The 23,722-nt window shown below is 43.0% G+C and overlaps 1 protein-coding gene across 1 annotated transcript in view; it reads right to left on the reverse strand.

Annotated features, from left to right (window-relative positions):
• LOC102447998 (sodium channel protein type 5 subunit alpha-like) overlaps positions 1-22,495 on the reverse strand; it is an 86,251-nt gene extending 63,756 nt beyond the window's left edge. Inside the window, exons 1-9 of the mRNA XM_075922836.1 lie at positions 22,223-22,495; positions 19,601-19,719; positions 16,026-16,142; positions 14,797-14,925; positions 11,849-11,940; positions 7,902-8,123; positions 2,940-3,003; positions 1,337-1,478; positions 256-453 (exon numbers count right to left, since the gene is read on the reverse strand). Coding sequence (XP_075778951.1) covers positions 256-453; positions 1,337-1,478; positions 2,940-3,003; positions 7,902-8,123; positions 11,849-11,940; positions 14,797-14,925; positions 16,026-16,142; positions 19,601-19,719; positions 22,223-22,465 — 1,326 coding nt within the window. The 5' untranslated portion in view covers positions 22,466-22,495. The remainder of the gene's footprint in view (positions 1-255; positions 454-1,336; positions 1,479-2,939; positions 3,004-7,901; positions 8,124-11,848; positions 11,941-14,796; positions 14,926-16,025; positions 16,143-19,600; positions 19,720-22,222) is intronic.
• Positions 22,496-23,722: the final 1,227 nt, after the last annotated feature.

Here is a 23,722-nt window from a genome sequence, read left to right on the forward strand (position 1 = left end):
TGAACTAATATTGCATTTCTCTGTTCACTACTCACACTTAGTATTTACCAACAAATGAGGAACCATTTATATTTGCTCTAGAAAACAGTGTGATAACTCTGAATAAGATAATAGCCAGTACCTGATCTCATCAGTGACCATAGGGTCATTGTATATACACACTCAAAGATAATGGAAGACTGATAAATTACACTACAGATATTACATATTGCAAGTGGAAAGTGCCGAACATTAACAAGGGAATAGTTCATGGACCTCTTTCTCTTTTTTCAGCAGTTCCATGGCTTCCCGAAACTTCTTTTCCTTTGCCTCAGTTTCAGCAATAGTAGCTTTGTTCTGCTCTTCATATGCCATGGTCACTACAGCCAGGATCAAGTTGACCAGATAAAATGAGCCCACAAAGATGACCAGCATAAAAAAGAGAATGTAGATCTTCCCAGAAGCTCTGAGTGTCTGTAAGCATAAAGAACGCACTAAAGTAAGGAGTCTGAAATGACACTTCTCATTTAATTAGATTAGTTAATGCTTATAAAGTACATTGGAGATGTAAAGCACTATATGAAAGTAGTAAATATTATTTTAAGGTGTATTTAAAAATACTTAAAAAAACCCCTTTAAATCCACACAGCCTATGTGCTTCCTTTCCCACTTCCTATACCCCCTTAATGAGCTTCAATGACCTTCCTGATGGTGGACAGTACTCAGCTCAGCTCAGCTCAACAGAAAGGGAGCTGCACTTCTGCGGGGGAGGCTCTGTTGTGCTACTGGATCAGTGCACAGTGACATTTCAAACCCCTTCGGTTACACTGCATACCCTAGAACATTCGGGTTAGTTTAAAGGAATGAGGAAGCATTATGTTGCCCCCTCACAGAAAGTCTGGCAAACACCATGGAACAAAGAGCCTATGCCCTTGCCAAACAGCCATCAAATAGGAAGAGTGTGTCAGTCAGACTAAGAGGTGAAAAGTTCTGTGTTATGTTATCACTTCCAGTTCCTTGTGGTCCCCCTTTTAGGGGATATGTACCCTGTTTAGAATCTTTCCTTCAGTCTAATAAAATCTTCTGCTTTGCAATTATTGACCCATCACACACAAGCTATTAAGTGTTTGCCATGATGTTCAATTTCATTGTCAATATTCTTAATTAAAACAATCAGAAACTTAGATAGTGAATTAGCTGCAGTACTCCCAGCTAATGGGATGTGCACAAGATAATCCACTTATTCTGTGACTTGCACCCATCAGTACATTTTAAACCTCCTTATCTCTTTTTTCTTTACACATTATCCAGCTACATTACTGTTTTATTTAATATTTGAATTAAGTAAATATGATACCTGTTGATACAGACGCTCCCAATAATCTTGTGTCATCAGGCGGAACAAAGAAAGAAAGGCCCAGCCAAACGTATCAAAACTGGTGTAGCCATTATCTGGATTTTCCCCAACTTTGAGACACACATATTTATCTGGACAGGAGCTAAAGATGTTTAATAAAAAGCGATGAACGCTTTAAATGTTCAACTTTAAAGGCAAATAGTTTCAGTTTTTGTGAAAACTCAAATTATACCTTCAGTTATATTACAACTCAAACATAGGAACTCACTTCTTCCATGAGATCTGCAAACACTAACTCATGCTAAGTAAAAGTCTTCCACACCTCTACAATATTTTGGTGGGAAAGACGGACATACGGTAGAAGGGTTGAGAGAGCAATACAAAAACACATGCCCTATGATATATGTTAATATTATCTATATACAAAATAATATTTCACATTGTAAATTAACACTTCCTTTGCTTCTTTCAGTGTACTTTCTCTTAAGCCTCAGTTCTGCAGTTACACGTATCCATAGTTTGATTGAAATCATTTGGAGAACTGGTAGTAGAGTAACTGTTTAGAGGACCTATCTCTGCCTTTTACACTGTGAACTGAGGTTATCTCTGGACTCTGACCTACTGTCCCTCAGGAAAGAGGCTGTCTGAATATGCATAAGGCATAGTGGCGTCAATGTAGCACATTATAAAAGCTGTTTCCTAGTCTGCATACCTTGGGAGATGTCAGGATGACAATCATGATGAGAATGACTAAAATCAGGTGCTTTTGCAAAGGATGGTATGAATTTATGGATGCTCAGATCTCATTTTGTATTATCTCTCTCTATCTTGCTCAGCAGAGTGTTTGTGATTTTGCTAACTGTTAATGAAACGATTGCTAATTCTAAAGGTTTTTTTAAGTGGAAGGGTTGCAACTGTACATGTCAGAGTGTCCAGTTTAACAGTAATTCTAACAATACTCTGTCTGATTATAAGAACAGTGGTGGGCAATATTCAGCCTCTCTGGGTAATCTGCAGGTGGGCTGTGAGACTTTCTGTAGGCATGTCCCCACCATCAGCTCCGAGTGGCTGCAGTTTGCTATTCCTGGCAAATGGGAGCAGCTGGAAACAGCGCGGGCCAAAGGCACATGCTGGCCACTGCTTCCCACGGCTTTCATTGGCTGAGAATTGTGAACCAAGGCCACTTGGAGCTGTGGTGGCCATGCCTACGAGCAGCTTACATCAGCAAAATGTCTTGTGGCCCACTTGCAGATTACTCTGACTCTACTTCCTTCTCCACCTCATTCTTTTTAAATTTAATTCACTAAGTGGAAGCATATTAAATACATTTCTGAGAATAAAGTTAAAGTAATTGAAAGAAAACATGCCAAAAGGCCTAGGAAGAATTTCCTAGTAAGGAAATCATGGGTTCAAACTCTATCCTCTGTCATTCATTAAACTCTCTTATTATTTGTTATATTTTAATTATTCTTGATCCCGTTATTATTGTCTTTACGTATGTGAGATTTGCCTTTCATGTTAGTCACTGATGGGCTGAGATAAACCAAAAAATAACTGAAACAAATTTAAAAGGTCAGGACAAAGAAAGGTTAACTGCACTTACCCAGCATCTGAGCTGTTGCCACACAATAAGAAATCTGTAGTGTCATTCTTCTTGAAATAATTTTCTACAAGAAAAATGAAGGCATAATACACTCAGACTAATTTTAACATGTACGTCCTGGATCAACAATGAGCAACAAGTGGCCCATGGGCTGGACACAGTTTGCCAGGGTTAACCCTGGTGGGATGCCAGACACTTTATTTACCTGTGGAGGTAAGTTTGAGGTACTAATTGGAGCAGAAACTTTTCTTCTTCTACTACTCAAAAAGACAGAAGGGTTTTTAGTTCCTGCTATAATAGTCTCTCATGAGAGAGGTCCCTAAAAGGCACGAGAAGGAGCTGAGAGGCACCTGCAGAATGGGATTGTATGACAATCTTCAGACTCCAGCATTGTGTTAGAGAATCCTACCACTTTGGGAAGGGTGTAAACGGTTCCCAAATGGAAGGGGAAAGGAGTCTACAGCTATCAATATGGTTGTGGTGCAAATCTTGACCAACCTGACAAAACAGTTGCTTGTTTGTAGATTCAGGGTAGAACAGAAAGGTGACTGATGCAGACACTCTTCTCTTTGGAAACACTTCCTCTTTTTATGGAGTTTTTCTCTTGTGACAGAAAATGCATGTAATGTTCTCTGTTTAGAATAGCTACAAAGTCTCCTTTGTTTTCTTTTGGTTGCAGACAGAGAAGCTGACAGATCTGCCAGGCCCCAATTCAAGGCATAGAGGGGCTGGCTCCACACTTCTGTAAGGGACGGGGCTGAGGGGAGCAAGACCTCAGCACTGCAGGAGCATGCCTTACCGCACTCCCTCTTCCCCACACCAACCCATCAGCAATGACTGATGGGAGTCCCAGCCCCTTTTGAATCACCAGGCCTCAGGACAGTTGCCCCTTTTACCCCACCCCATCAGTGGGTGTAGTTGCAGATGAATAAACTACGAGAATGCAAAGTGTGGTTTAGGGACATTTCAATTTTTGGAGCGTATGGTTGGTTTTAACATTGAAAAGGTCTGAACTGCAAATGGAAGATATTCTGTTATGCTACCATAGGTCATGAAGCCGACTTAGCAATTTCCACAGATGCCTGTACAGACATTCTAGCAATTGGCTATCCTTCCAAAAATAAAAATTTAAATACCTCCCTAATTTATTTTTGCAGTTTATCAACAAAATCCATATATTTATTTTAGTTTAGAAGAGCATAATATGCTAATGATTTCTGACACTTCGAAATTTTGAATTTTAAACTGGCAGATGAGTAACACTAATGACCAATTAAATCTAACTAGTTTATAAGGTGCCACAGGACTCCTCGCCGCAATTAAATCTAGTCATTTTGCTTCTTTTTCATAAGCATTCATTCTTGGTTGGCCTTCTCTGTTTCTCATTTTCTGCCACGCCACCCAAAAGACAAGCACTGGATTTGTGTACAGGTATTCTGCTCTCAACAGGCGGCCTGTGATACCTTTTGTCACTTTTCTTTGAGGTGAAAGTGATCAATATAAGGGTTTGCCAAATCTTTCTGACATGGTCCAATGAAGTCTCTTTAATGGAAGTGCCACAAACTTCAACATTATGGTATGAAGAATGTGCAGCAATTTCTGTGGAAACTCCTGTATCTCTTCTAATGGAATTTGGAAGGTCTCAGCTATCAGCTTTAGCAGTTCTTGGAAGTTCATGTAGTTATCCAGATGAGGTAAAATACAGGGGATCACTACCTCATTTGAAAATAAGGACAAAATAGTCAGAGATGCCTATAAATCTTCAGTCTGAGGTTGTAACTGCTCAGGAAGCTCCTCTGTTGGTTGACGATCCAGTGATGTCATCTGAGGCATCACAGAGACCAGCCCTGGCATGAGTTTGTCTCACCAAGTGGACCCCAAACCTATCAGGGTCATGCTTCCTTTGCCCTGACTATGTCACCCCCTTAGTAGCCAGGACTAGGAGCAGGAGAGCTGCTCTATGGGGGAGGATATGGACAGGGTAAAGGGGCTGAGGCTGTGGCTGTAGCAGAAAGTAGGTTTGGGTCCAGGGTCAGGAACAGAGCTCTGGCTGGGGACCAAGGCTGGGGGGGGGGGCACAGCTGGGAACAAAGCACCCAGCCAGGGTTGACACTGGTGGGTGTAGCCACTAGTATGAGTGGAGCCCCAGTTAGGGTTGGAGCCAGGAGCCAGTGCCAAGAAAGAGCTGGGGTGGGGTGTAGCTGGATGGTGCTCCTTTCTTGCCCCCCATGAGGGCCGGCCAGGGTTCCACTGCACCCCCCTCTACACTCCTCCCCCCAAATGTTCCTCCATGCCCTTCTAACACAGTGCACTTTGAGAACCTCTAATCTAACCTGTTCTTTAAAAAATTCCAAAGATGGGGATTCCACAAACTTCCCAAGAAGTCTATTCCACTGCTTAACTATCCTTATATTTAGAATGTTTTTTGTAATATCTAACCTGAACCTCCATTGTTGAAAACTAAGCAGATTAATTCTTTGTCCTGTGTTCTGTGGACATGGAAAACAATTGATTACCATCCTCAATGTGAAGTCCTTTGCATATTTGAAGACTTATCACATCCTCTCCTCAGCTTTCTCTTCTCTAGATCAAACATGCCCAGTTCTTTCAGTCTTTCCTTATAGATCGTATTTTCTATCTCCTCTGCACTCTCCAATTGGCTTACATCTCTTTTAAAGTGTGGTATCCAAAAATGGACACAACACTCCAATAGAGACCTTATCACTGTCAAAAACAGCAGGACAATTCCCTTATATGGTTTACATACAATATACCTTTTAATACATCCAGAATGACAGTTGACATTTGGAATATCTTCACACTGCTGTCTTATATTCAGTGTGATCTCCTCAACCCCCCGCTTACCCAGATATTTCCCATTTTGTATTTGTTCATTTTTCTTCCTAAGTATCATACTTTTCACTTAATCTGCATCTTACAGATTTCGTGCAATTCTCCAATTTGCTATTTTCATTTTGAATTCTAATTCTGTCAACTAAACTGCAAGCAACTTCTCCCAGGTTGGTGTCATCTGCAAATTTTATAAGCAAACTCTCGATTTCAATATCCAAACTGTTAATGAAAATATTGAATAGTACTGGACCTAGGATAGACTTTGGCTACTTTGCCCGGCTCTTGGCCCAAAAATTGTGCTATCCCCCCAAATGACAATTTATTTTAATATAACACAAAATGACCAAGTGTAACATACATCAAAAGGGAAGAACTGTAGGGAGGCCAAGGAGCTGAAAAAGAAGTAAAACAGCTCAAGAAGTCTCTGATTAACTCCCACTCATAAGCCAGGAAATTAAAGGGCTATGTGCTGTAGATCCTGGTTTCAGGAAGTTCCAGCCTTGTGCCAATCAGGATGTAGAGTGTCAGTGACCTAACTTAGCACTGGCTACCAAAGGCAGGCCAAGACCCCACAGAGTAGTGAATGCTGGCAGATGTGAAATGTGTTAGTTCTTTAATTAGTTTACACAACCCCAAGGCTTTCCTTTCCTGGATGCCATTTTTCTGCTCCAATAAAGACCCCCTTTGTTGTATTGTTATTTCTGGGTGTATCATTTCATTTCTTTAGTTTCTGTAGAAGTGCTTTCTTTTGTCATTATGTAGTGGATTTTATACTCCTTGCCCATTTATAGCATTAGTCAGTTTTCCAAAAGACAACACCCTTTGTGCCCTGGGCACAATGAAGAGTCACCTTCAGTGGAGGTAACAGGCATCACAGTAAAGAGCCCGGGACCAACCCAGGCAAAAGAGGGGAGAAATCACTTTGAGTAGCAAGTGTCCTGGGGGATGTGAGAGTCACATCTCACAAGAGGGGCTACACTATGAACCACAAATGTGTATCCTACAGTGAAATATGAATGATGTGCAACATAGCAAAGTTAATGTGTATAAAAACTAAAAGAAAAAAAAGAGAGATAAGTAGTTTGAAATCATAAAGTTATTTCTTCCATTGATGCACCTATTTTTTCTTTCCTCTAACAATCCTGTGTTGTGTTTTCAGATATCTGTTCTACTCATCCATCTTTTCAGCAGTAATTATACTCAAGATACACATATGGAAAAAAGAGCTATACAGCTTATTTATAAGGAAAACACACATTTTAGCTGAACATTTAGTTTAGCTATGTCTACACTGCACGATTATTTTGGAATAAGCTATTCTGGAAGAAATACTCCGAAATAGCTTATTTTGAAATAGCGCATCTACACTACAGGAAAGCCTGGAAATTGGTCCAAGCAGGTTCCTCTAATGTGGATGAGCTACCTCAATTTAGAAGCCCAGGAAGTACTGGGGGAGGAGCTATTTCGAAATAGCAGCAGTGGAACGTCCACACTACTGCTATTCCAAAATAGCTATTTTGAAAGAAGCATTATTCCTCATGGAATGAGGTTTACAAACACTGCAATAAGCCACCCATTATTTTGAAATTATTTTGAAATAACGGACTAGCTGTATAGACGCTCACATAGTTATTTCAGAATAACAGACGTTATTCCGAAATAACGCTGCTGTGTAGACGTACTCTTCATGGTCCACATCAAAACATAGATATCTACAGACTTCTTAAATGTACAGAAAACTGTATGTGTATAACTGCTTAGTTTACTGTACAAGACCAATCTTCTGGAAATTATGTCAGAAAGTGAGCTAATGCACATTTCAGTTACTATGGTATCATCCTGGGAAGCACAGAAGACTATTAGTGAAAACTTTGTAAACAGCTTCCAGTAATGGTTTAGCTGGAAAAAAAAATAAAGGAATTGTGGGACCAATAGCTGAAATCATCCCTGGACCTTTGCAAACCTTTCTGGCATTTTAAAGGGTAACATTTTTTCTGTGGTAGAAGTTCATCTGTATTTTCAACATAATTTGCAGTTCAGGAATGAATATCTATATTGACTATCACCAATAAATAAACTATCTTAAAAAGAAAAAAGAAGACAACTTACCTGAATCATGAATAAACTCATCAAAGGAGCCCCATTTCTTTTCATCCAAATAAATAGTTCCATTCGTGGAATTAAAATTCCTGACACATTTATGTTTCAAATTGCCCTTAAACAGCTGGAGGCCTATGAGAGCAAACACACTCAAGCAGAAAACAGTCAGGATCATCACATCAGCAAGTTTCTTAATGGACTGGAGGAGTGCACCGACAATGACTTTCAGTCCTAGGGAAGATAACATTTGGGAATATAAGAACTAAAAAGTTGAAATACATGTATCATTCTTTCTGAAAGTCAAAACAACCTATTGTAGCCACACGTTCATAGTTATTTGACCAGTGTAGCATGTATCTGTTCAGTTCAAACATCATCTAAATAAAACAAAAATTATCAAAATAAGAAAAGAAATTTTCCTCTAACAATTGTCCCTAATCCTTTTGCAGGGAGCATGAAGTACATGAAGGAATAAGGCTCCTTTTGTCCTTACTGCATGAACTGCACCCTCATCTGCGCAGCAATAATCTGACTTCTATAATCTAGAAAAGGGAATAAATACCCTGCTAATTAAATGTGCAATGATGCTACTTTGGGAGGACCTGTAACCACTGCAGACACATAGGCTACGTCTACACTGGCCCCTTTTCCGGAAGGGGCATGTTAATTTCACCTATCGTAGTAGGGAAATCCGCGGGGGATTTAAATATCCCCCGCGGCATTTAAATAAAAATGTCCGCCGCTATTTTCCGGCTTTTAAAAAAGCCGGAAAAGAGCGTCTACACTGGCCCCGATCCTCCGGAAAAAGCGCCCTTTTCCGGAGGCTCTTATTTGAAGTAGGAATAAGAGCCTCCGGAAAAGGCCCACGGTGGCCAGGATTGCAGTGGGAGTTGCTCCTGGGAGTGAGGCGCAGGGCAGTGGCGGGGAACAAACACTCCCAGCCACCTGGGCACCCCAGTGACCCTCGGTTTTGTGTGTCTTCTCTGCAGGTGGTGAAGGCCATCAATAGGGTACTGCTCTGCAAGAGTCGTCCGCCTCAGTGACCTGGACACGGTCATCCAGGGGTTTGGCACCCTGGGCTTCACCAACTGCAGGGGGCAATCGACGGAACGCACATCCCCATCCATGCCCCAGAACACCAGGCCTCCCTCTTCATCAACAGGAAGGAATACTTCTCTGTGGTCCTGCAGGCTGTGTCTGACCACTGGGGCCAGTTCACGGACATCAATGTGGGCTGGTCCGGCAAGGCACATGACACGCGGGTGTACTGCAACTCCTCCGTGTGCCAGAGGCTGCACGCTGGGACTTTCTTCCCTGACTGCCATAGCAGGGTCGGGGACGTGGATATGCCAGTGTGCCTGGTGGGGGATGCAGCCTACCCCCTATAGCCCTGGCTGATGAAGCCGTACACGGGACACCTCAGCCCCTCCCGGCAGACCTTCAATGCCAGGTTCATCAGTGCCCGCATCGTGGTCGAGAGGGCCTTTGGCCAACTGAAAGCACGATTTAGGAGCCTCCTCACCCGCCTCGACCTCGCCCAGCACAATATTCCGCACATGGTGGCAGCGTGCTGTGTGCTCCACAATTTATGCAAGAGGAAGGGGGAAGCTTTCCTGTCAGCCTGGATGCCAGAGGCTGCCCGTCTGGCTGGCCAGTACGCACAGCCCCGCATGGCTGCCAGCCGGGAGGCCCTTCAGGGGGCTGTCCACATCCGGGAAGCCCTGCGAGAGAGCGTCCAGGCAGACGAGGACTGAAGTCCCCCTGGCATTCCCCACTGGGGCCTTGTGCCTTACATTTCACCCCCACCTCCTTCCCCTTTTCCCTCCCAACCCCCCTTCCTGATATACAATAAAAACACCTGTGTTGCCACAAAAAAAATCTCTTTATTTAACAGAACTGGGGTGGAGAGAGGGGGGACTAAGAGTGAAAGAGGGGAGGGGGGAACCTGGGAGGAGGGAGCTGGAAGGGGGAGGTGAGGGGAGGAAGAGGGAGGGGAAGCTCAGGGTTGGGGGTCTTGCCAGCCCTCCTGTCTTGCAGAACTGCGGGTGCGGGGGCCTCGGCATTCCCGGGGGGGAGTGAGTATGGAGGGTGGGGCAGGAGGGACGGGGGGGTGTGTGGAAGAAGCAGGAGGGGAGCAGGGGTGGGAGGAGGAGTGATATCTGGGGTTGCCGCAGGGGCTGGAGCAGCAGGAGGCAGCAATTGGTCTGCCAGGGCCTGCAGGTGCTCGCGGAGGGCATGGCCCTGCTCCAGCAAGCTCTCCTGCAGCAGCTGCAGGTCCTCTTGCACCCACTGCTCCTGGCTGTGGACCTGCCGTCCCTGCAACCACAGGTGCTGCCTCTGGAACTCCTCCAGGTTGTGGGTGCGCTTGCTGGCCCGGGTGCGGGTGGATGGTCCAGGCGGGGTGGTGCATCCTGCACTCGCAGGTGCTGCGGCTGCGGTGAAACAAGAGAAGTGGTCAGTTCTCCCTGGGGACACAGTGGGTGAAACCCAGCCCCCTCTGCAAGGTGAGGACGGCAGGTCTCTGCACCTGCTATCCCCGGGAGTGTGAGCTGGCCTAGGACTGCACCCCAGCCCCTGTGCTGCCTATAGTGTGTGGGGGGTGGGAAGGGAGATGTGCCCTGCCTCTGTGTAGAGGGGGCATCTGGAGGGAGGGCAGTGTGCAGTGTCTCTCCCTGGGATCAGAAGCCTGTCATGTGCCTTGACGGGTAGACACATGTGGGGAACAGGCCAGGATCCCTGCATGGCACCCAGCTGGGGCCACATGTCCTGGATGGCATGGCAGATGCACAGGTTGCCACCTGCTCCGTGGTTGTCAAGGCCGACGTGCACAGTCCCTGGGCTCCCCCTTCTCCCCCTGCCCTGCATAAGGGGACCGGGATGTCACTCACATGTGGAGGCCTCCCCGGCCTCGGATGAGGCTGCTGACGGGCTCTCCGGTTTGGCTTGGGGATCCTGGGTGCAGGGCATGCTCCCTGCAGGCTGCTGGCTGCCATCATCCTCCTGTTCCTCCTCTTCCCCTGTGTCAGGGGCAGGGCCCTTTGCCCTGGGGTCAATGACAACCAGGGGGGCACGGACTGTCTGACCCCCCCCCCCCCCCCGGATGCAGCCCAGGGCCTCAAAGTGCGGGCAGTCCTCCAGGTTAGTCCCTGGTTGGGAGGCCCTGGCATAGGCCTGCCGCAGTTCTTTAATTTTGCTGTGCACCTGCTCCTGGCTGTGCATGTGGCCTCTGGTGGCCAAGCTGGCAGCCATGTGGCTGTAGACGGCCGCATTCCTGGCCTAGTGTGGACATCGTGGGCATTGGAGGCCTCCCCTCAAACCTCAATGAGGTCCACGATCTCTGCAGTAGACCACCAATAACGGCTGTTATTTTGAATTAACTTTGTAGTGTAGACATACCCATAGAAAAATAACACAAAAGAGACCAGAAAGAGACCAATGGACCAAATACATCGACCCTTTTTAATTTGTATACGGTTGTTAACCAGCTAACACCTTATCAATTTGCCTAATTAAGAATGAGTAAAAACTGAACAGGGCATGACCCAACAATGATAAATATTAATGATACATTATTAATGAATTCTAATACATATTAATCATAATCATAAATTATGTCTGATGAGTTATTATGGACATTGAACAGTCAAAGCAATAATAAATAATGACAATAAGAACAGCCTTCTGTATAAGAGATCTTGTATAAGGTAAACAACAGGCTCACAGAGATGAACAATCAAAATAAATAAAATGGCAGATTGTTTCCAATGCTTAAATTATTCTGACTAGGTGAAGAATCTGGAGAAACCACATTCAAAAACAATTGAATTTGTAGATGTAACACTGAAAGTCACTCAATTTTTTTTTTAAAGGCAAAAACACCTGCAAACCAATGAAATGGTTGGAGGAGAAAATCACTTGTAGTTAGCAGAAAGTATTCAAAAACCTGGGCTTCTTACCTGGGAGTATTGAAATTGTTTTTAAAGCTCTCAGAACTCTGAATGTACGAAGGACCGAAACATTGCCTAGATCACTAAACTCCCCTACATATCTGTAAAATCAAGACATGACAAAATATCCTATTGAATTGCATGAACAGTCAAAATATTTTATACAACTTTTCTTAATTGCTAGCCCTTCTGAGCATATAATATCTTGAGCCTTAACAAATCTAATGTCAAGGGCTCATCCTGAGTATTATTTATCAAGGATCCAGTTCCTGATTATTTCAAATAGCATATACTTACAAGTTAGTGCTTGGTTATGAATGGTGCCAACATCCTATAATACAATGAACTTATAATGAAACCAAAAACCCACATCAATTATTAAAATTATTATTAAAAATATTTTGGCCAGAGGAAGGAGAGAACATTTTTTTAATCAAATTCCCAAGTAATATTTCAAAGTATACTTCCTCCCCAGGCCACAATACATCTATCATTTTCCTTTCTATCACAGTCTCTTCCTGAAAAAAAAATCAATTCTCCCCACTATAAGTAAATTAAGTAATTCTAACCTGTAGCAGTCTCTTCTATTTCCAGAGTGCAGATCAAACAGACTGATTCACAAAATGGCTCTGACACCTTCTAGTTCTCTCACACAAACACATAGGCTGTCTCTACACTGGCCACTTATTCCGGAAAATCAGCCGCTTTTCCGGAATAAGCTGCGCGCTATCTACACTAGCCCTTGAATTTCCGGAAAAGCAACGACGCTCTACTGTATAAAATCAGCCGCTATTCTGGAAAAACTATTCTGCTCCCGCTTGGGCATAAGTCCTTATTCCGGAACACTGTTCCGGAAAAGGGCCAGCGTAGACAGCCCAGTAGTCTTTTCCGGAAAAAAGCCCTGATCGCAAAAATGGCGATCGGGGCTCTTTTCCAGAAAAGCGCGTCTACATTGGCCACAGACGCTTTTCCGGAAAAGGGCTTTTCCGGAAAAGCAGCCTGCCAATGTAGACGCTCCTTTTCCGGAAAAATTGAAAATGGAATAGTATTCCGTTGTAATCAGTTCCGGAAATTCATGCCAGTGTAGACACAGCCATGGAGTCTGTCTACACTGCGGGACTTAACTCAAAATAAGCTACACAAATTGAGCTACGTCAATTGCGTATCTTCTTTCGAAATAGCTTATTTTGAAATAGGGAGCATCCATACAGCACTTATTTTGAAATAGAGCACTCTTCATGCAACTTCCCTTATTTCTCACACAATGAGGCTACGTCTAGACTGGCCCCTAATTCCGGAAAAGTCATGCAAAGCAGGTAAGTCAGAATAGGGAAATCCGCGGGGGATTTAAATATCCCCCGTGGGATTTAAATAAACATGACCGCCGCTTTTTTTCCGGCTTGGGGAAAAGCCGGAAAAAAGCATCTAGACTGGCGCAATCCTCCGGAATAAAGCCCTTTTCCGGAGGATCTCTTATTCCTACTTTCAAGGGGAACTGGCCACCGGGAAGCAGGGTTGGGGGCAGCAGGGCTATCTTGCGGAGATGGGTGGGGGGAGCAGGCAGCCGGCGGAAGCAGGGTTGGGGGCAGCGGGGTTGTTCCGCGGAGATCGGGGCTGGCAGGTGGGCGGCTGGCGGAAGCAGGGTTGGGGGCAGCAGGAATGTCCGGCGGAGATCAGGGAGGGCGGGCGGCAGAACCAGGGCCGGACGGGGGGCAAGGGGGTTGGCTGGGGGAGATCGGGAGGAGGAAGATTGGAAAACCACCCTCCAGAAGCAGGGCTGGATGGGGGCAGCAGGCTGGCCAGGGGATGGGGTGGGGGGTAGGGAGCTGGACGTGGGAGATCGGGAGGAGGAGAACGAGAAAACTAGCTGCCAGAAGCAGGGCTGGACGGAGGCAGTGGGGCTGGTCGGGGGGGGGGGGTCATCGGGGGAGCGGGGCTGACCAGGGGAGATCGGTGGGGGGTGGGGGGGAACTGGCCGTCAGAAGCAGGGCTGGACTGGGGAGATCGGGAGGAGAAGGGGGGGAGCAGGATTCCATTTTGCCCCATACTCTCCCTCGAGTAGTTGCTGGTAGACTCACGCAGCATGAGCACATCTACCAGCCAGGCAATTCGCAGCTAAGGACTGATACACCTAATAATAATAAAACTTACCTAATTAGAAAACACCAGACATTTTATATGTCTGGTATTCTCTCAATTTGTTTCCCGGACAAAACCCTCAAATACCGGACTATCCAGTATGAAACTGGACACCTGGCAACCTTACCCCTCCTTGCACCCTCCCTTCTAGCCAGATACTCTACCCCCAATCTGCTCCTGCTCCCACCTCCTGGAGTGCCCATGCAGCACCAGGTCCCCAAGCCCTGGCCCAGGCTGGGCGGAGGATGCAGCTGGGTGAAACACTGAACATTTATTCATTTTTAATGCTTTTTTGTATATGCATTTATATTTTGGGGCTGCAAAAAACAGTACTGAAAAAAATGGTTTCCAACTAAAGTAAAAAGTTTGGGAAACCCTGAAATAGCCAGCTTTCTTTCCATCTTACAGTCCATTTATCCAATCCATATTCCCTTAACTTGCTGGCAAGAATATTGTGGGTGACTGTATCAAAAGCTTTGCTAACGCTAGCACTGGGGGCTTTGGGAGGACCAGAAACAACTTATTTGAATATTCATCTTTTGCTTAATGAATATGCAAATATGCAAATGAATGTTACCAGTCCTCCAAAAGCTTGTGAATGGATTTACTGGTCCCCGTGCCAAAAAGTTTGGGAACCCCTGCCATATACCATTCAAAGAAGGGACTGCAGGAGCCCTAAATACAATTATCACTCCTTACGATGTTGTGTCTTAAGGTCACAATATAACACTTCATTGAGAAGTTCTAGGGAAAATAAACACAAGCAAAAATAAATTAGCTGCATGATAGCTCTTTAAAATGCATATGTTCTTACTTACGCCATAATAATCACACTGAAATCCAACCAATTCCATGGATCTCGAAGGAAAGTGAATTCATTCAGACACAATCCGCTTGCCAATATTTTTATCAATAATTCAAAAGTGTAAATGCCAGTGAAAATGTACCTGGAGAGTAAAGTATCCAAGAAATGTGAGACCATTAGCCATTAATGGAGGAGGTTATATGGCGCGTGCAGTTTACTCACTTTGTGCTATCTCTTTGACCCAAGAACTTGATCCAGTGCCCCCAAATTAAAGAAATGGAATCCCTCCCCCCACACACATTGAGTTCAGTGGGCATTGGATTAGGACTTAACTCCTATAGTTAACTTGAGCTATTAGCTGCCAACAATCTTCATGTGGCTAGAAGCATTGGTGCCTGCAGTATACTTGCTTACCTCTGACAAATTTTTGTTTGCTAAAATTTTGAAGTGTCTCAGGTTGGACATCTTAAATCACCATCAATTTGAATTTTTTGACAATATTCCATGTTGTCAACCGTTCTAGATTCCAAAATGGCTGTTTAATGCATTGTATGTTCACTTTGTGCATCTCGTAGAATTTTCTTTAAAGAATGTTGAAAAAAGCTAACTGCTGACAACAAGCCATTCACACTGCCTCTTGCGGCAGCAGAACTTTTGTCTTTTAGGGGAAAGGCCTATGAATGACAAAATGTTGTCATTCAAGTTGCAGTATAGAAAAAGCCTTCATCAACCATGGCATTGATTGGAGACTTGCCTCAGTAAAAATGTGTAAAAATTAAGAGATGATTTTAGGATTCCAATAAATTAAATGTGGACAAAAGATAATGAAAAGAATTTAGCACTTTTTTGGCACTAAATGGTGGATTCTGCTTTTTTACCCCACTGAAAATCCAGAGTGACTCCAAAGAGTTACTCTGGATTTACAACACCTTAGAAACTAACAAAACATTTAGATGGTATGATGAGCTTTTGTGGGTACAACCCACTGCCTCAGCTGAATGCAGAAATTGATTGTGCCCGTGAAAGTTCATGATACCATCTAAATGTTTTGTTAGTCTGTAAGGTGCTGCAAGACTATTCATTGTTTTATAAATTTTTCCAGTTATTGACTAACTCATCTACCCTTCTGAAGCTTCTGGATTTACAGTCTAGGAAATGAAAACAGAAGCTGGCTTTATATCCACAAAGCAGTAATTCTGAAGAATTAGAAAATAAGGGAACAATTCCTATATAAATACTTACTCAACATATTTTTTCCATAAAGAAGATGCAAATAACTTAGAATTCTTAGGAGTCTCAGAAATAGCCATGAAAACACAATTGGCTAAAATAGTGCACATAATGAAAACTGTGAACAATGTAGGAGGAGTTAAGGTAAAAACATTACAGTTTAATCAGAACAATGTGCTAATACAAAAAGTGTTTAAGCCACTGCTGATATATCTTTTGTTTTCTAGGACATAATTAACAGTTCCATTTGTATGTTATCATGTTGATGTTAGACCACAGTCCACTCAAGCAGTAGGCATTATGTTTAAAACTTAATAAGAGACCATCTTTACCCCCAAATAGCTCAGTCTAAACAAATAAGAAATCAATCAGGATTGATTTTTATCCTCCGCTTTTATATAGGAAGACAAAGAGCCAGATCCAGAATGATATTAAGACTTCAATAGAAATTAGGAACCTAAATAAGTTTGCATTTCTGGGCTCAAATGACATGCTCGTATAATTGACAGATGTGAAATGAACCCAGATGTGATTGTCCCAGTTCAATGCTTGAGCCAGAAAATCATTGTTCCTCACCCAAGAATAGTTTGTTCAAGAAGATGCATGGAAAGTATTATTGCTTGGTACTACCCTCTGTCATGAATGGAAGCTGCAAAGGAGAGCCTAAATTTACCTGGAGAGCAAGGAAAGGGGTAAGCTAACTTTAAGTTACTCTGCATAAGAAGAAGGAAGCTTTGGGCATTGACCCAATGCAGCTAAAAAATTTCAAACTGAGGGCAGCAGTCTCCTTTGTTAAAGAAAGAAAGAGACTGGGATCTTCTCCAGCTACAGAGGGAAGAAATGAGCTCTCCCCAAATAGATTCCCTGGGTTCATCAGAATGTCCAAGTAGCAAAAAGTCTAGGTAGTCCATGAGATTTATTGTTTTCATTTTTGGGGTTTGGAAATTATGTCTGAGCTGGTTAATTTTTCTTTTTTTCTCTCCTGTAACAAAGAAGTAATCCCAGGGAGAATCCCTGAGCTTTGGCTTCAGTTCAGGGCTTTTAACGCCAAGTCATTTACTATGCATGCAACCATAGTCTTGTTTTAATCATAAAAATGGAGTTCAAGTACTGGTTGATCTTTCATGTCCTTAAACTTACATGCCTGGCTTCAGACACATTACCAGAGAGCACACAGTTTCATTGTTCTTTCTGAGGGTAGTCTTGCTTGGTTTTTTTCAACTCCTTGGGGGGTTGCCCTCAAGGAAAAGATTCCAAGTAATTTCTTCCCTGGAAAAGAGGATTTGTACACTTGGTGGTGGCAGTACCAATGGATTTCAGGGGAAACTGAAATCAGGAAAACTTTTTTGTCTCCGGAAACTGCAGAGACAGGATCAGACAGTGTTTTTATTTTGCTAACCTACACTTGAAGTGCCAGGTTGGGGAATTCAGCCGCAATGCTCTCCTTCTACCATTTGCTTGCAATTGGTACAGAGAGGTAGGTACATACAGTTACCACATAACAGATGTGATCCATGCACACTCGATTGTGGAGAATGTGCAGAGGACAGATGGTGCCCATTAGCTGCACCATGGACCTGAACACAGGCAGCCCTGTTGGCGAAGGGATGTGCCTGAACTTGGCTAGCCTACCAATGCGAGTCCCACCCCACCTCCTGGAGAACTTACCATCAAATGAATTACCTTCCGTGCATTGTTCAAGAGCCATGCATACTATCTCTTCACAGAGGCCATGAAATCTAAAGTCCTCCCATGAAATCTGGACTTTTGTATGCTTTTAACCTAGACTGAGCAAATTTCATGGAGGAGACCAGCCTTTTTAAAGTGGTGGTCCTGACCCAAAAGGGAGTTGCAGGGGGATCACAAGGTTATTTTAGGAAAATTGTGGCCAGCAGTCACCACTTTCCAGCTGTCCAATTCTGAAGGCAATGCTGCTGCTAGCAGATGAATGGAAGTAAGGGTAAGAGTACTGCAACCCCGCTACAATGATCTTGAGACTCCCCACCATTCTTTTTAGGGTCAGGACTCCTACAACTACAAACACCATCAAATTTCAATTTAAAGATCTGAAATCATAAAATACACCATTTTTAAAATCCTATGACCTTGACCGTTAGGAATTTTTTTCCTAATGTTCAACCTCCATCCTTCTTGTAACAACCTTTTAGGTATTTGAAAGCTGATGTCCCCTCTCAGTCTTCTCTTTTACAGACTAAACAAACCCAGTTCATTCAATCTTTCCTTGTAGGTCATGTTTTCTAGACCTTTAATCATTCTTGTTGCTTTTCTCTGGACTTTTTCTAGTTTGTCCACTACCTTTCTGAAATGAAATACCCAGAACTGGATGAATTATTCCAACTGAGGCCTAATCAGTGCAGAGTAGACCAGAAGAATTAAGAATTGCTTACAACATTTCTGTTTATATATCCCAGAATGATATTTGTAAAAAAGTCAAGAAGTACTGAAACTTGTATCTTATGCTTTCCCAGATGGTATCTAATTAAGGAAATAATCTGTAAACACTTGGAAGGTGGCAAGCTGTTAGGGAACAGCCAGCATGGATTTGTAAAGAACAAATCATGTCATACCAATCTGATAGCTTTCTCTGATAGGATGAGTCTTGTGGATAAGGGAGAAGTGGTGGATGTGGTATACCTAGACTTTAGTAAGGCATTTGATACGGTCTCGCATGATATTCTTATCAATAAACTAGTCAAATACAACTTAGATGGGGCTACTATAAGGTGGGTGCATAACTGGCTGGATAACCGTACTCAGAGAGTCGTTATTAACGGTCCACAATCCTGCTGGAAAGGTATAACAAGTGGGGTTCCGCAGGGGTCTGTTTTGGGACCAGCTCTGTTCAATATCTTCATCAACAATTTAGATATTGGCATAGAAAGTACGCTTATTAAGTTTGCAGATTATACCAAACTGGGAGGGGTTGCGACTGCTCTGGAGGATAGGGTCATAATTAAAAATGATCTGGACAAATTGGAGAAATGGTCTGAGGTAAACAGGATGAGGTTTAATAAAGACAAATGCAAAGTGCTTCACTTAGGAAGGAACTATCAGTTTCACACATACAGAATAGGAAGCGACTGTCTAGGAAGGAGTACGGCAGAAAGGGATCTAGGGGTTATAGTGGACCACAAGCTGAATATGAGTCAGCAGTGTGATGCTGTTGCAAAAAAAGCAAACATGATTCTGGGATGCTGTGACGGGGCAGCCCCGCCCTGCACTTTAAGGGAGCCTATGGGCCGGGCCCAGCTGGCTGAGAGGATCCAGCTGACGGAGACTGCCCCACCCTCACGGCTGTGCAGGGCTGGCAGCCGAAGGGGAAGGATGGACCAAACCAGCTCCTAACCTGGAAGGGCCCCAGCTGTCAGGACCGATGCGACCGCCGCAACAATCATTTCTAAAATAATTCATAATTATCTATGCAGTTATCTGGAACAGGTATACAGTTGCTTATAGAAACAGGTTAGATCTAGGATATGTTCTAAATATGACACACATAGTACAATACCCATATTAGACCCATTATAAAAAAAAACTAAACTGAGTTAAACCAACTGAAAGGATATGAATGTACCAAAATTGTAATCACTGCTCTTCTGATGGGATGAAAAGGGCTAAGTATACACAAGGCACGTGTGGCAGTAAATCGGAAGATCGTTTTCCTTTTGTTCAGTACCATAAATGTCTTTAAGGAAAAAAGAGGCAATTTTAATTAGTCAAACTGTTCCAGAAAATGAACTGTGGACATTAAGGGTTTCTACTGTTGGCCAGAGCTGTGCAAATACTTATATATAAAAGTTTGATTCCTAACTTAATTTTTGTTTGTTTGTTTGTTTAAATTAAAAGATTCCTAATAATTGTTGTTGGTTGTTTTCTTGCTTTGCTATATATTTGTACTGCACATTTTTAAAGTTTCAGTAAAAAATATTGTGTACTCTAGAGGTAAATTTAGGCAATTTATTACTGAATTGGAAGTTCTCACTCTGAAACTTCTTCCTTTAGCCCTGATCCCACAAAATGTGCATTTAAGTCATTTTGTCATGTTAGCGTTCTCATTAAAGTAAATGGGGTTATTCATGTGAGTGAAGTGTGTATGTATAGTAAAAGACGTATTGGTCCGGGACCAGTCCAGGAAAGTGGGAGCCATGCAGCCCATCTGCCAGCTTTTCACTGGGGCCAGCTTGGGGTAGGGGGGGCATGCAGGCTGCCCACTGCCTTCTCTCCAAGGGTGGCCAGGGTGAGTGAAGGCCTCACTGGCTGCTCTCCAGGGCTGGCCCATAGCAGTGGCGGCCACACAGAAAGGTGGACAGCTGCTGTAGGATGATTTAAAGGGCTGGCTTAGAGAGTGGGGGCCACACAGCATGGTGGGTGGCTGCTCCATGGGTCAGGGGTGCTTGCTGCAATCTTGTGGTAATTTGTGAGAATGACTGCCCCTGCTATCACACCACTCCCTTTCTGTTTGATGTGAAACAATAGAATTTCACACACATCCCATTACCCTGGCACAACCAAACCCTGCCCTTGCTTTCAGTTAGGATAAGAGGAAGCTGCATACCAAATCTGGTAGCACTAGCTCTTACCGTTTAGGAGTTCTTTAACAGATAGACTCCCAAACAGACAGACAGACACAAAGACAGATGCACTAACTCTCTAAATTATATAACATTTGAGTGCATTTCCAGGAACTGGGCCTTTAATCAAGGTCTTTATTTGCGTAACGACTGACTCAGCACTCACTCACTAACATTGACAGGAGGGTTGATCATGAATTTTTCAACAAAACAATTTTTCATTGAAATATATAGATTTGTCAAATCTGAAATTTTTCCTATGAACTTTAATCAGGAAAATGTCTCAGATCCAGGGAGGATTTTTCTCCTCTTGCTCTCTAATTTTGATTATAATATCCTAACAGTGGGTCTACATTCAATCTGTCTCCCTTATTCATTCTCTCCTGTTAGAGCTGTTCCACTAAATATAAATAATTAAACAGTATTTGGGCCAGAGGGGGGTGACTTCATTGCCCATTGGTCTTGGCACCCATCTAGAATGCCAGAGTTATGAACACAAGTCTCTATGCCACTGATATTTTATTATTTAAACAAGGAGAATTAGAACAAACCATCCTGGTACAGCAAATAGCCTGGGATGTGAGAGAGCTGGGTTCATATTTAAAATCTAAAATATATTCTAGAAATAATTTTGATCTTAGAAGAACAGATGGTTCTGAAAAAAGCATATGCTTACACGCAGTATTTCCTTATTAAAATATGTAACATTTGAAAATAGACTATATTAAATAGTTATGGTTTCTAGCATATAGAGAGAAGCTGTACATAATGTAGTTGTTTTGATTCAGCCTACATATAGTGGAAGACACTTTAGATAAAAAACAATAATTCTGTTTTTAGTTACCATGCAGCACTAGATTTTTATAGACTGCATCCTGTGTTATATGCAGTGCTGGTGACATTCATCCATGTCTAAAGGGCTAACATATACCTCCTAAGTCCTACCTAAGCCCTACTTGTAGGGCTTAAGCAGTATGTAAATCGTGTATGTCCCTCACTCTGATTAATTTCATTTTCTATGATTAGTAGGGTTTAAAACGGGACTACTCAACTTTGGAAGCCCTGGGGGCCACAATGATACTCACAGCACATGCTGAGGGCCGCAACTTAAGTGTGGTTGCATATATATGCAAATATCTTCTTTCACACTGACGGGCATGAATATAAAAATTAAGGCACGACTACACAACATGCCAGCCTCATTTAAGTCAGTTTTGCTGATATTAATAAAATGCAGTATCTACTTGATTTCCACCCATCTGACAGCACTTTTAATGAGCAATGACAGTCCAGGAATGTAACTACTAAATGCATATCAACTGAAGACCATTATATCAAATCCTTTTCTGTTTTAGCTCCTACCCACTGGCCGCAAACAAATGGGCCACATGTTAAGTAGCCCTGGTTTAAAACTAAGGTTTTATTACACAATCACTTAGTATTCAAAGTATGATGTCTTTTTTATAATAATCTAATTGAATACAACTGTCTTACAGCAATTATTCCAAGGAAGCAAATGTCAAATTTAGATCCGACACCTAAACCAGAAAAACCTCTCTACTGATAAATGATCAGGGAGGGAAGAAATTTGACCCCTTGGCATAAACTGATTCTGACCTTGTGATCATTGTAATAAGGATCAAGATCCTCCAATGGTTTCCCAACAAGCTCCTGAGGAGGATTTCCATAGAGAGTAGGCAGCTTCTGAAAAACTTGCAGGTCAAGTTGTGGTCGAAGTTTCTCTTTAGGTTGGTGGTCTTTGCATTTCTTGTTGGCGGCAATTCTTTTTTCAATGGCAGCCAAAGATTCACGTGTGAACTGGTGGAAATTGTTAGGACACGGTAGTGAAAAGTCATCCATCTTTTCATCCTTTTCCTTCTGTAGTAGATTCTACTCCTGACAGTGGAAACAACAAAAAAGAAATAGCAAGATAAGTCACTTACCAAAAAGGTAAGCTCTTAAAGACAAACAACTACATTAAGATTTCCAGTTATCTTATATTTCTGCCTTTGTAGCAATCAATCTCAGAGGAAAAAAAGGAGGCAAGGGAGGAATTGCGCTATATTCTTAAATGAGAAATGTTTTGTGTTTAGGTTACATAGAATCATAGAATCATAGAATCATAGAATCATAGGACTGGAAGGGACCTCGAGAGGTCATCGAGTCCAGCCCCCTGCCCTCAAGGCAGGATCAAGCTCCGTCTACACCATCCCTGACAGATGTCTATCTAACCTGTTCTTAAATATCTCCAGAGAGGGAGATTCCACCACCTCCCTTGGCAATTTATTCCAATATTTGACCACCCTGACAGTTAGGAATTTTTTCCTAATGTCCAATCTAAACCTCCCCTGCTGCACTTTAAGCCCATTACTCCTTGTCCTGTCCTCAGAAACCAAGAGGAATAAATTTTCTCCTTCCTCCTTGTGACACCCTTTTAGATATTTGAAAGCCGCTATCATGTCCCCCCTTAATCTTCTTTTTTCCAAACTAAACAAGCCCAGTTCATGAAGCCTGGCTTCATAGGTCATGTTCTCTAAACCTTTAATCATTCTTGTCGCTCTTCTCTGTACCCTTTCCAATTTCTCCACATCTTTCTTGAAATGTGGCGCCCAGAACTGGACACAGTACTCCAGCTGAGGCCTAACTAGTGCAGAGTAGAGCGGCAGAATGACTTCACGAGTTTTGCTTACAACACACCTGTTAATACAACCTAGAATCATATTTGCTTTTTTTGCAACAGCATCACACTGTTGACTCATATTCAACTTGTGGTCCACTATGACCCCTAGATCCCTTTCTGCCATGCTCCTTCCTAGACAGTCGCTTCCCATCTTGTATGTATGGAACTGATTGTTCCTTCCTAAGTGGAGCACTTTGCATTTCTCTCTATTAAACCTCATCCTGTTTACCTCCGACCATTTCTCTAACTTGCTAAGGTCATTCTGAATTATGTCCCTATCCTCCAAAGAAGTCGCAACCCCACCCAGTTTGGTAGATGTAACTGGTAGATCTAGAAAAGCGATGAGGAACCCTGTGGCACCTTATAGACACAGGGTGTGTCTAGACTACTGAGTTTTGTCGACAAAAGTGGACTTTTGTCGACAAAACTATACCTGC

Source organism: Pelodiscus sinensis, chromosome 2 (genome assembly GCF_049634645.1).
Source record: "Pelodiscus sinensis isolate JC-2024 chromosome 2, ASM4963464v1, whole genome shotgun sequence".
Lineage (NCBI taxonomy): Eukaryota > Metazoa > Chordata > Testudines > Trionychidae > Pelodiscus > Pelodiscus sinensis.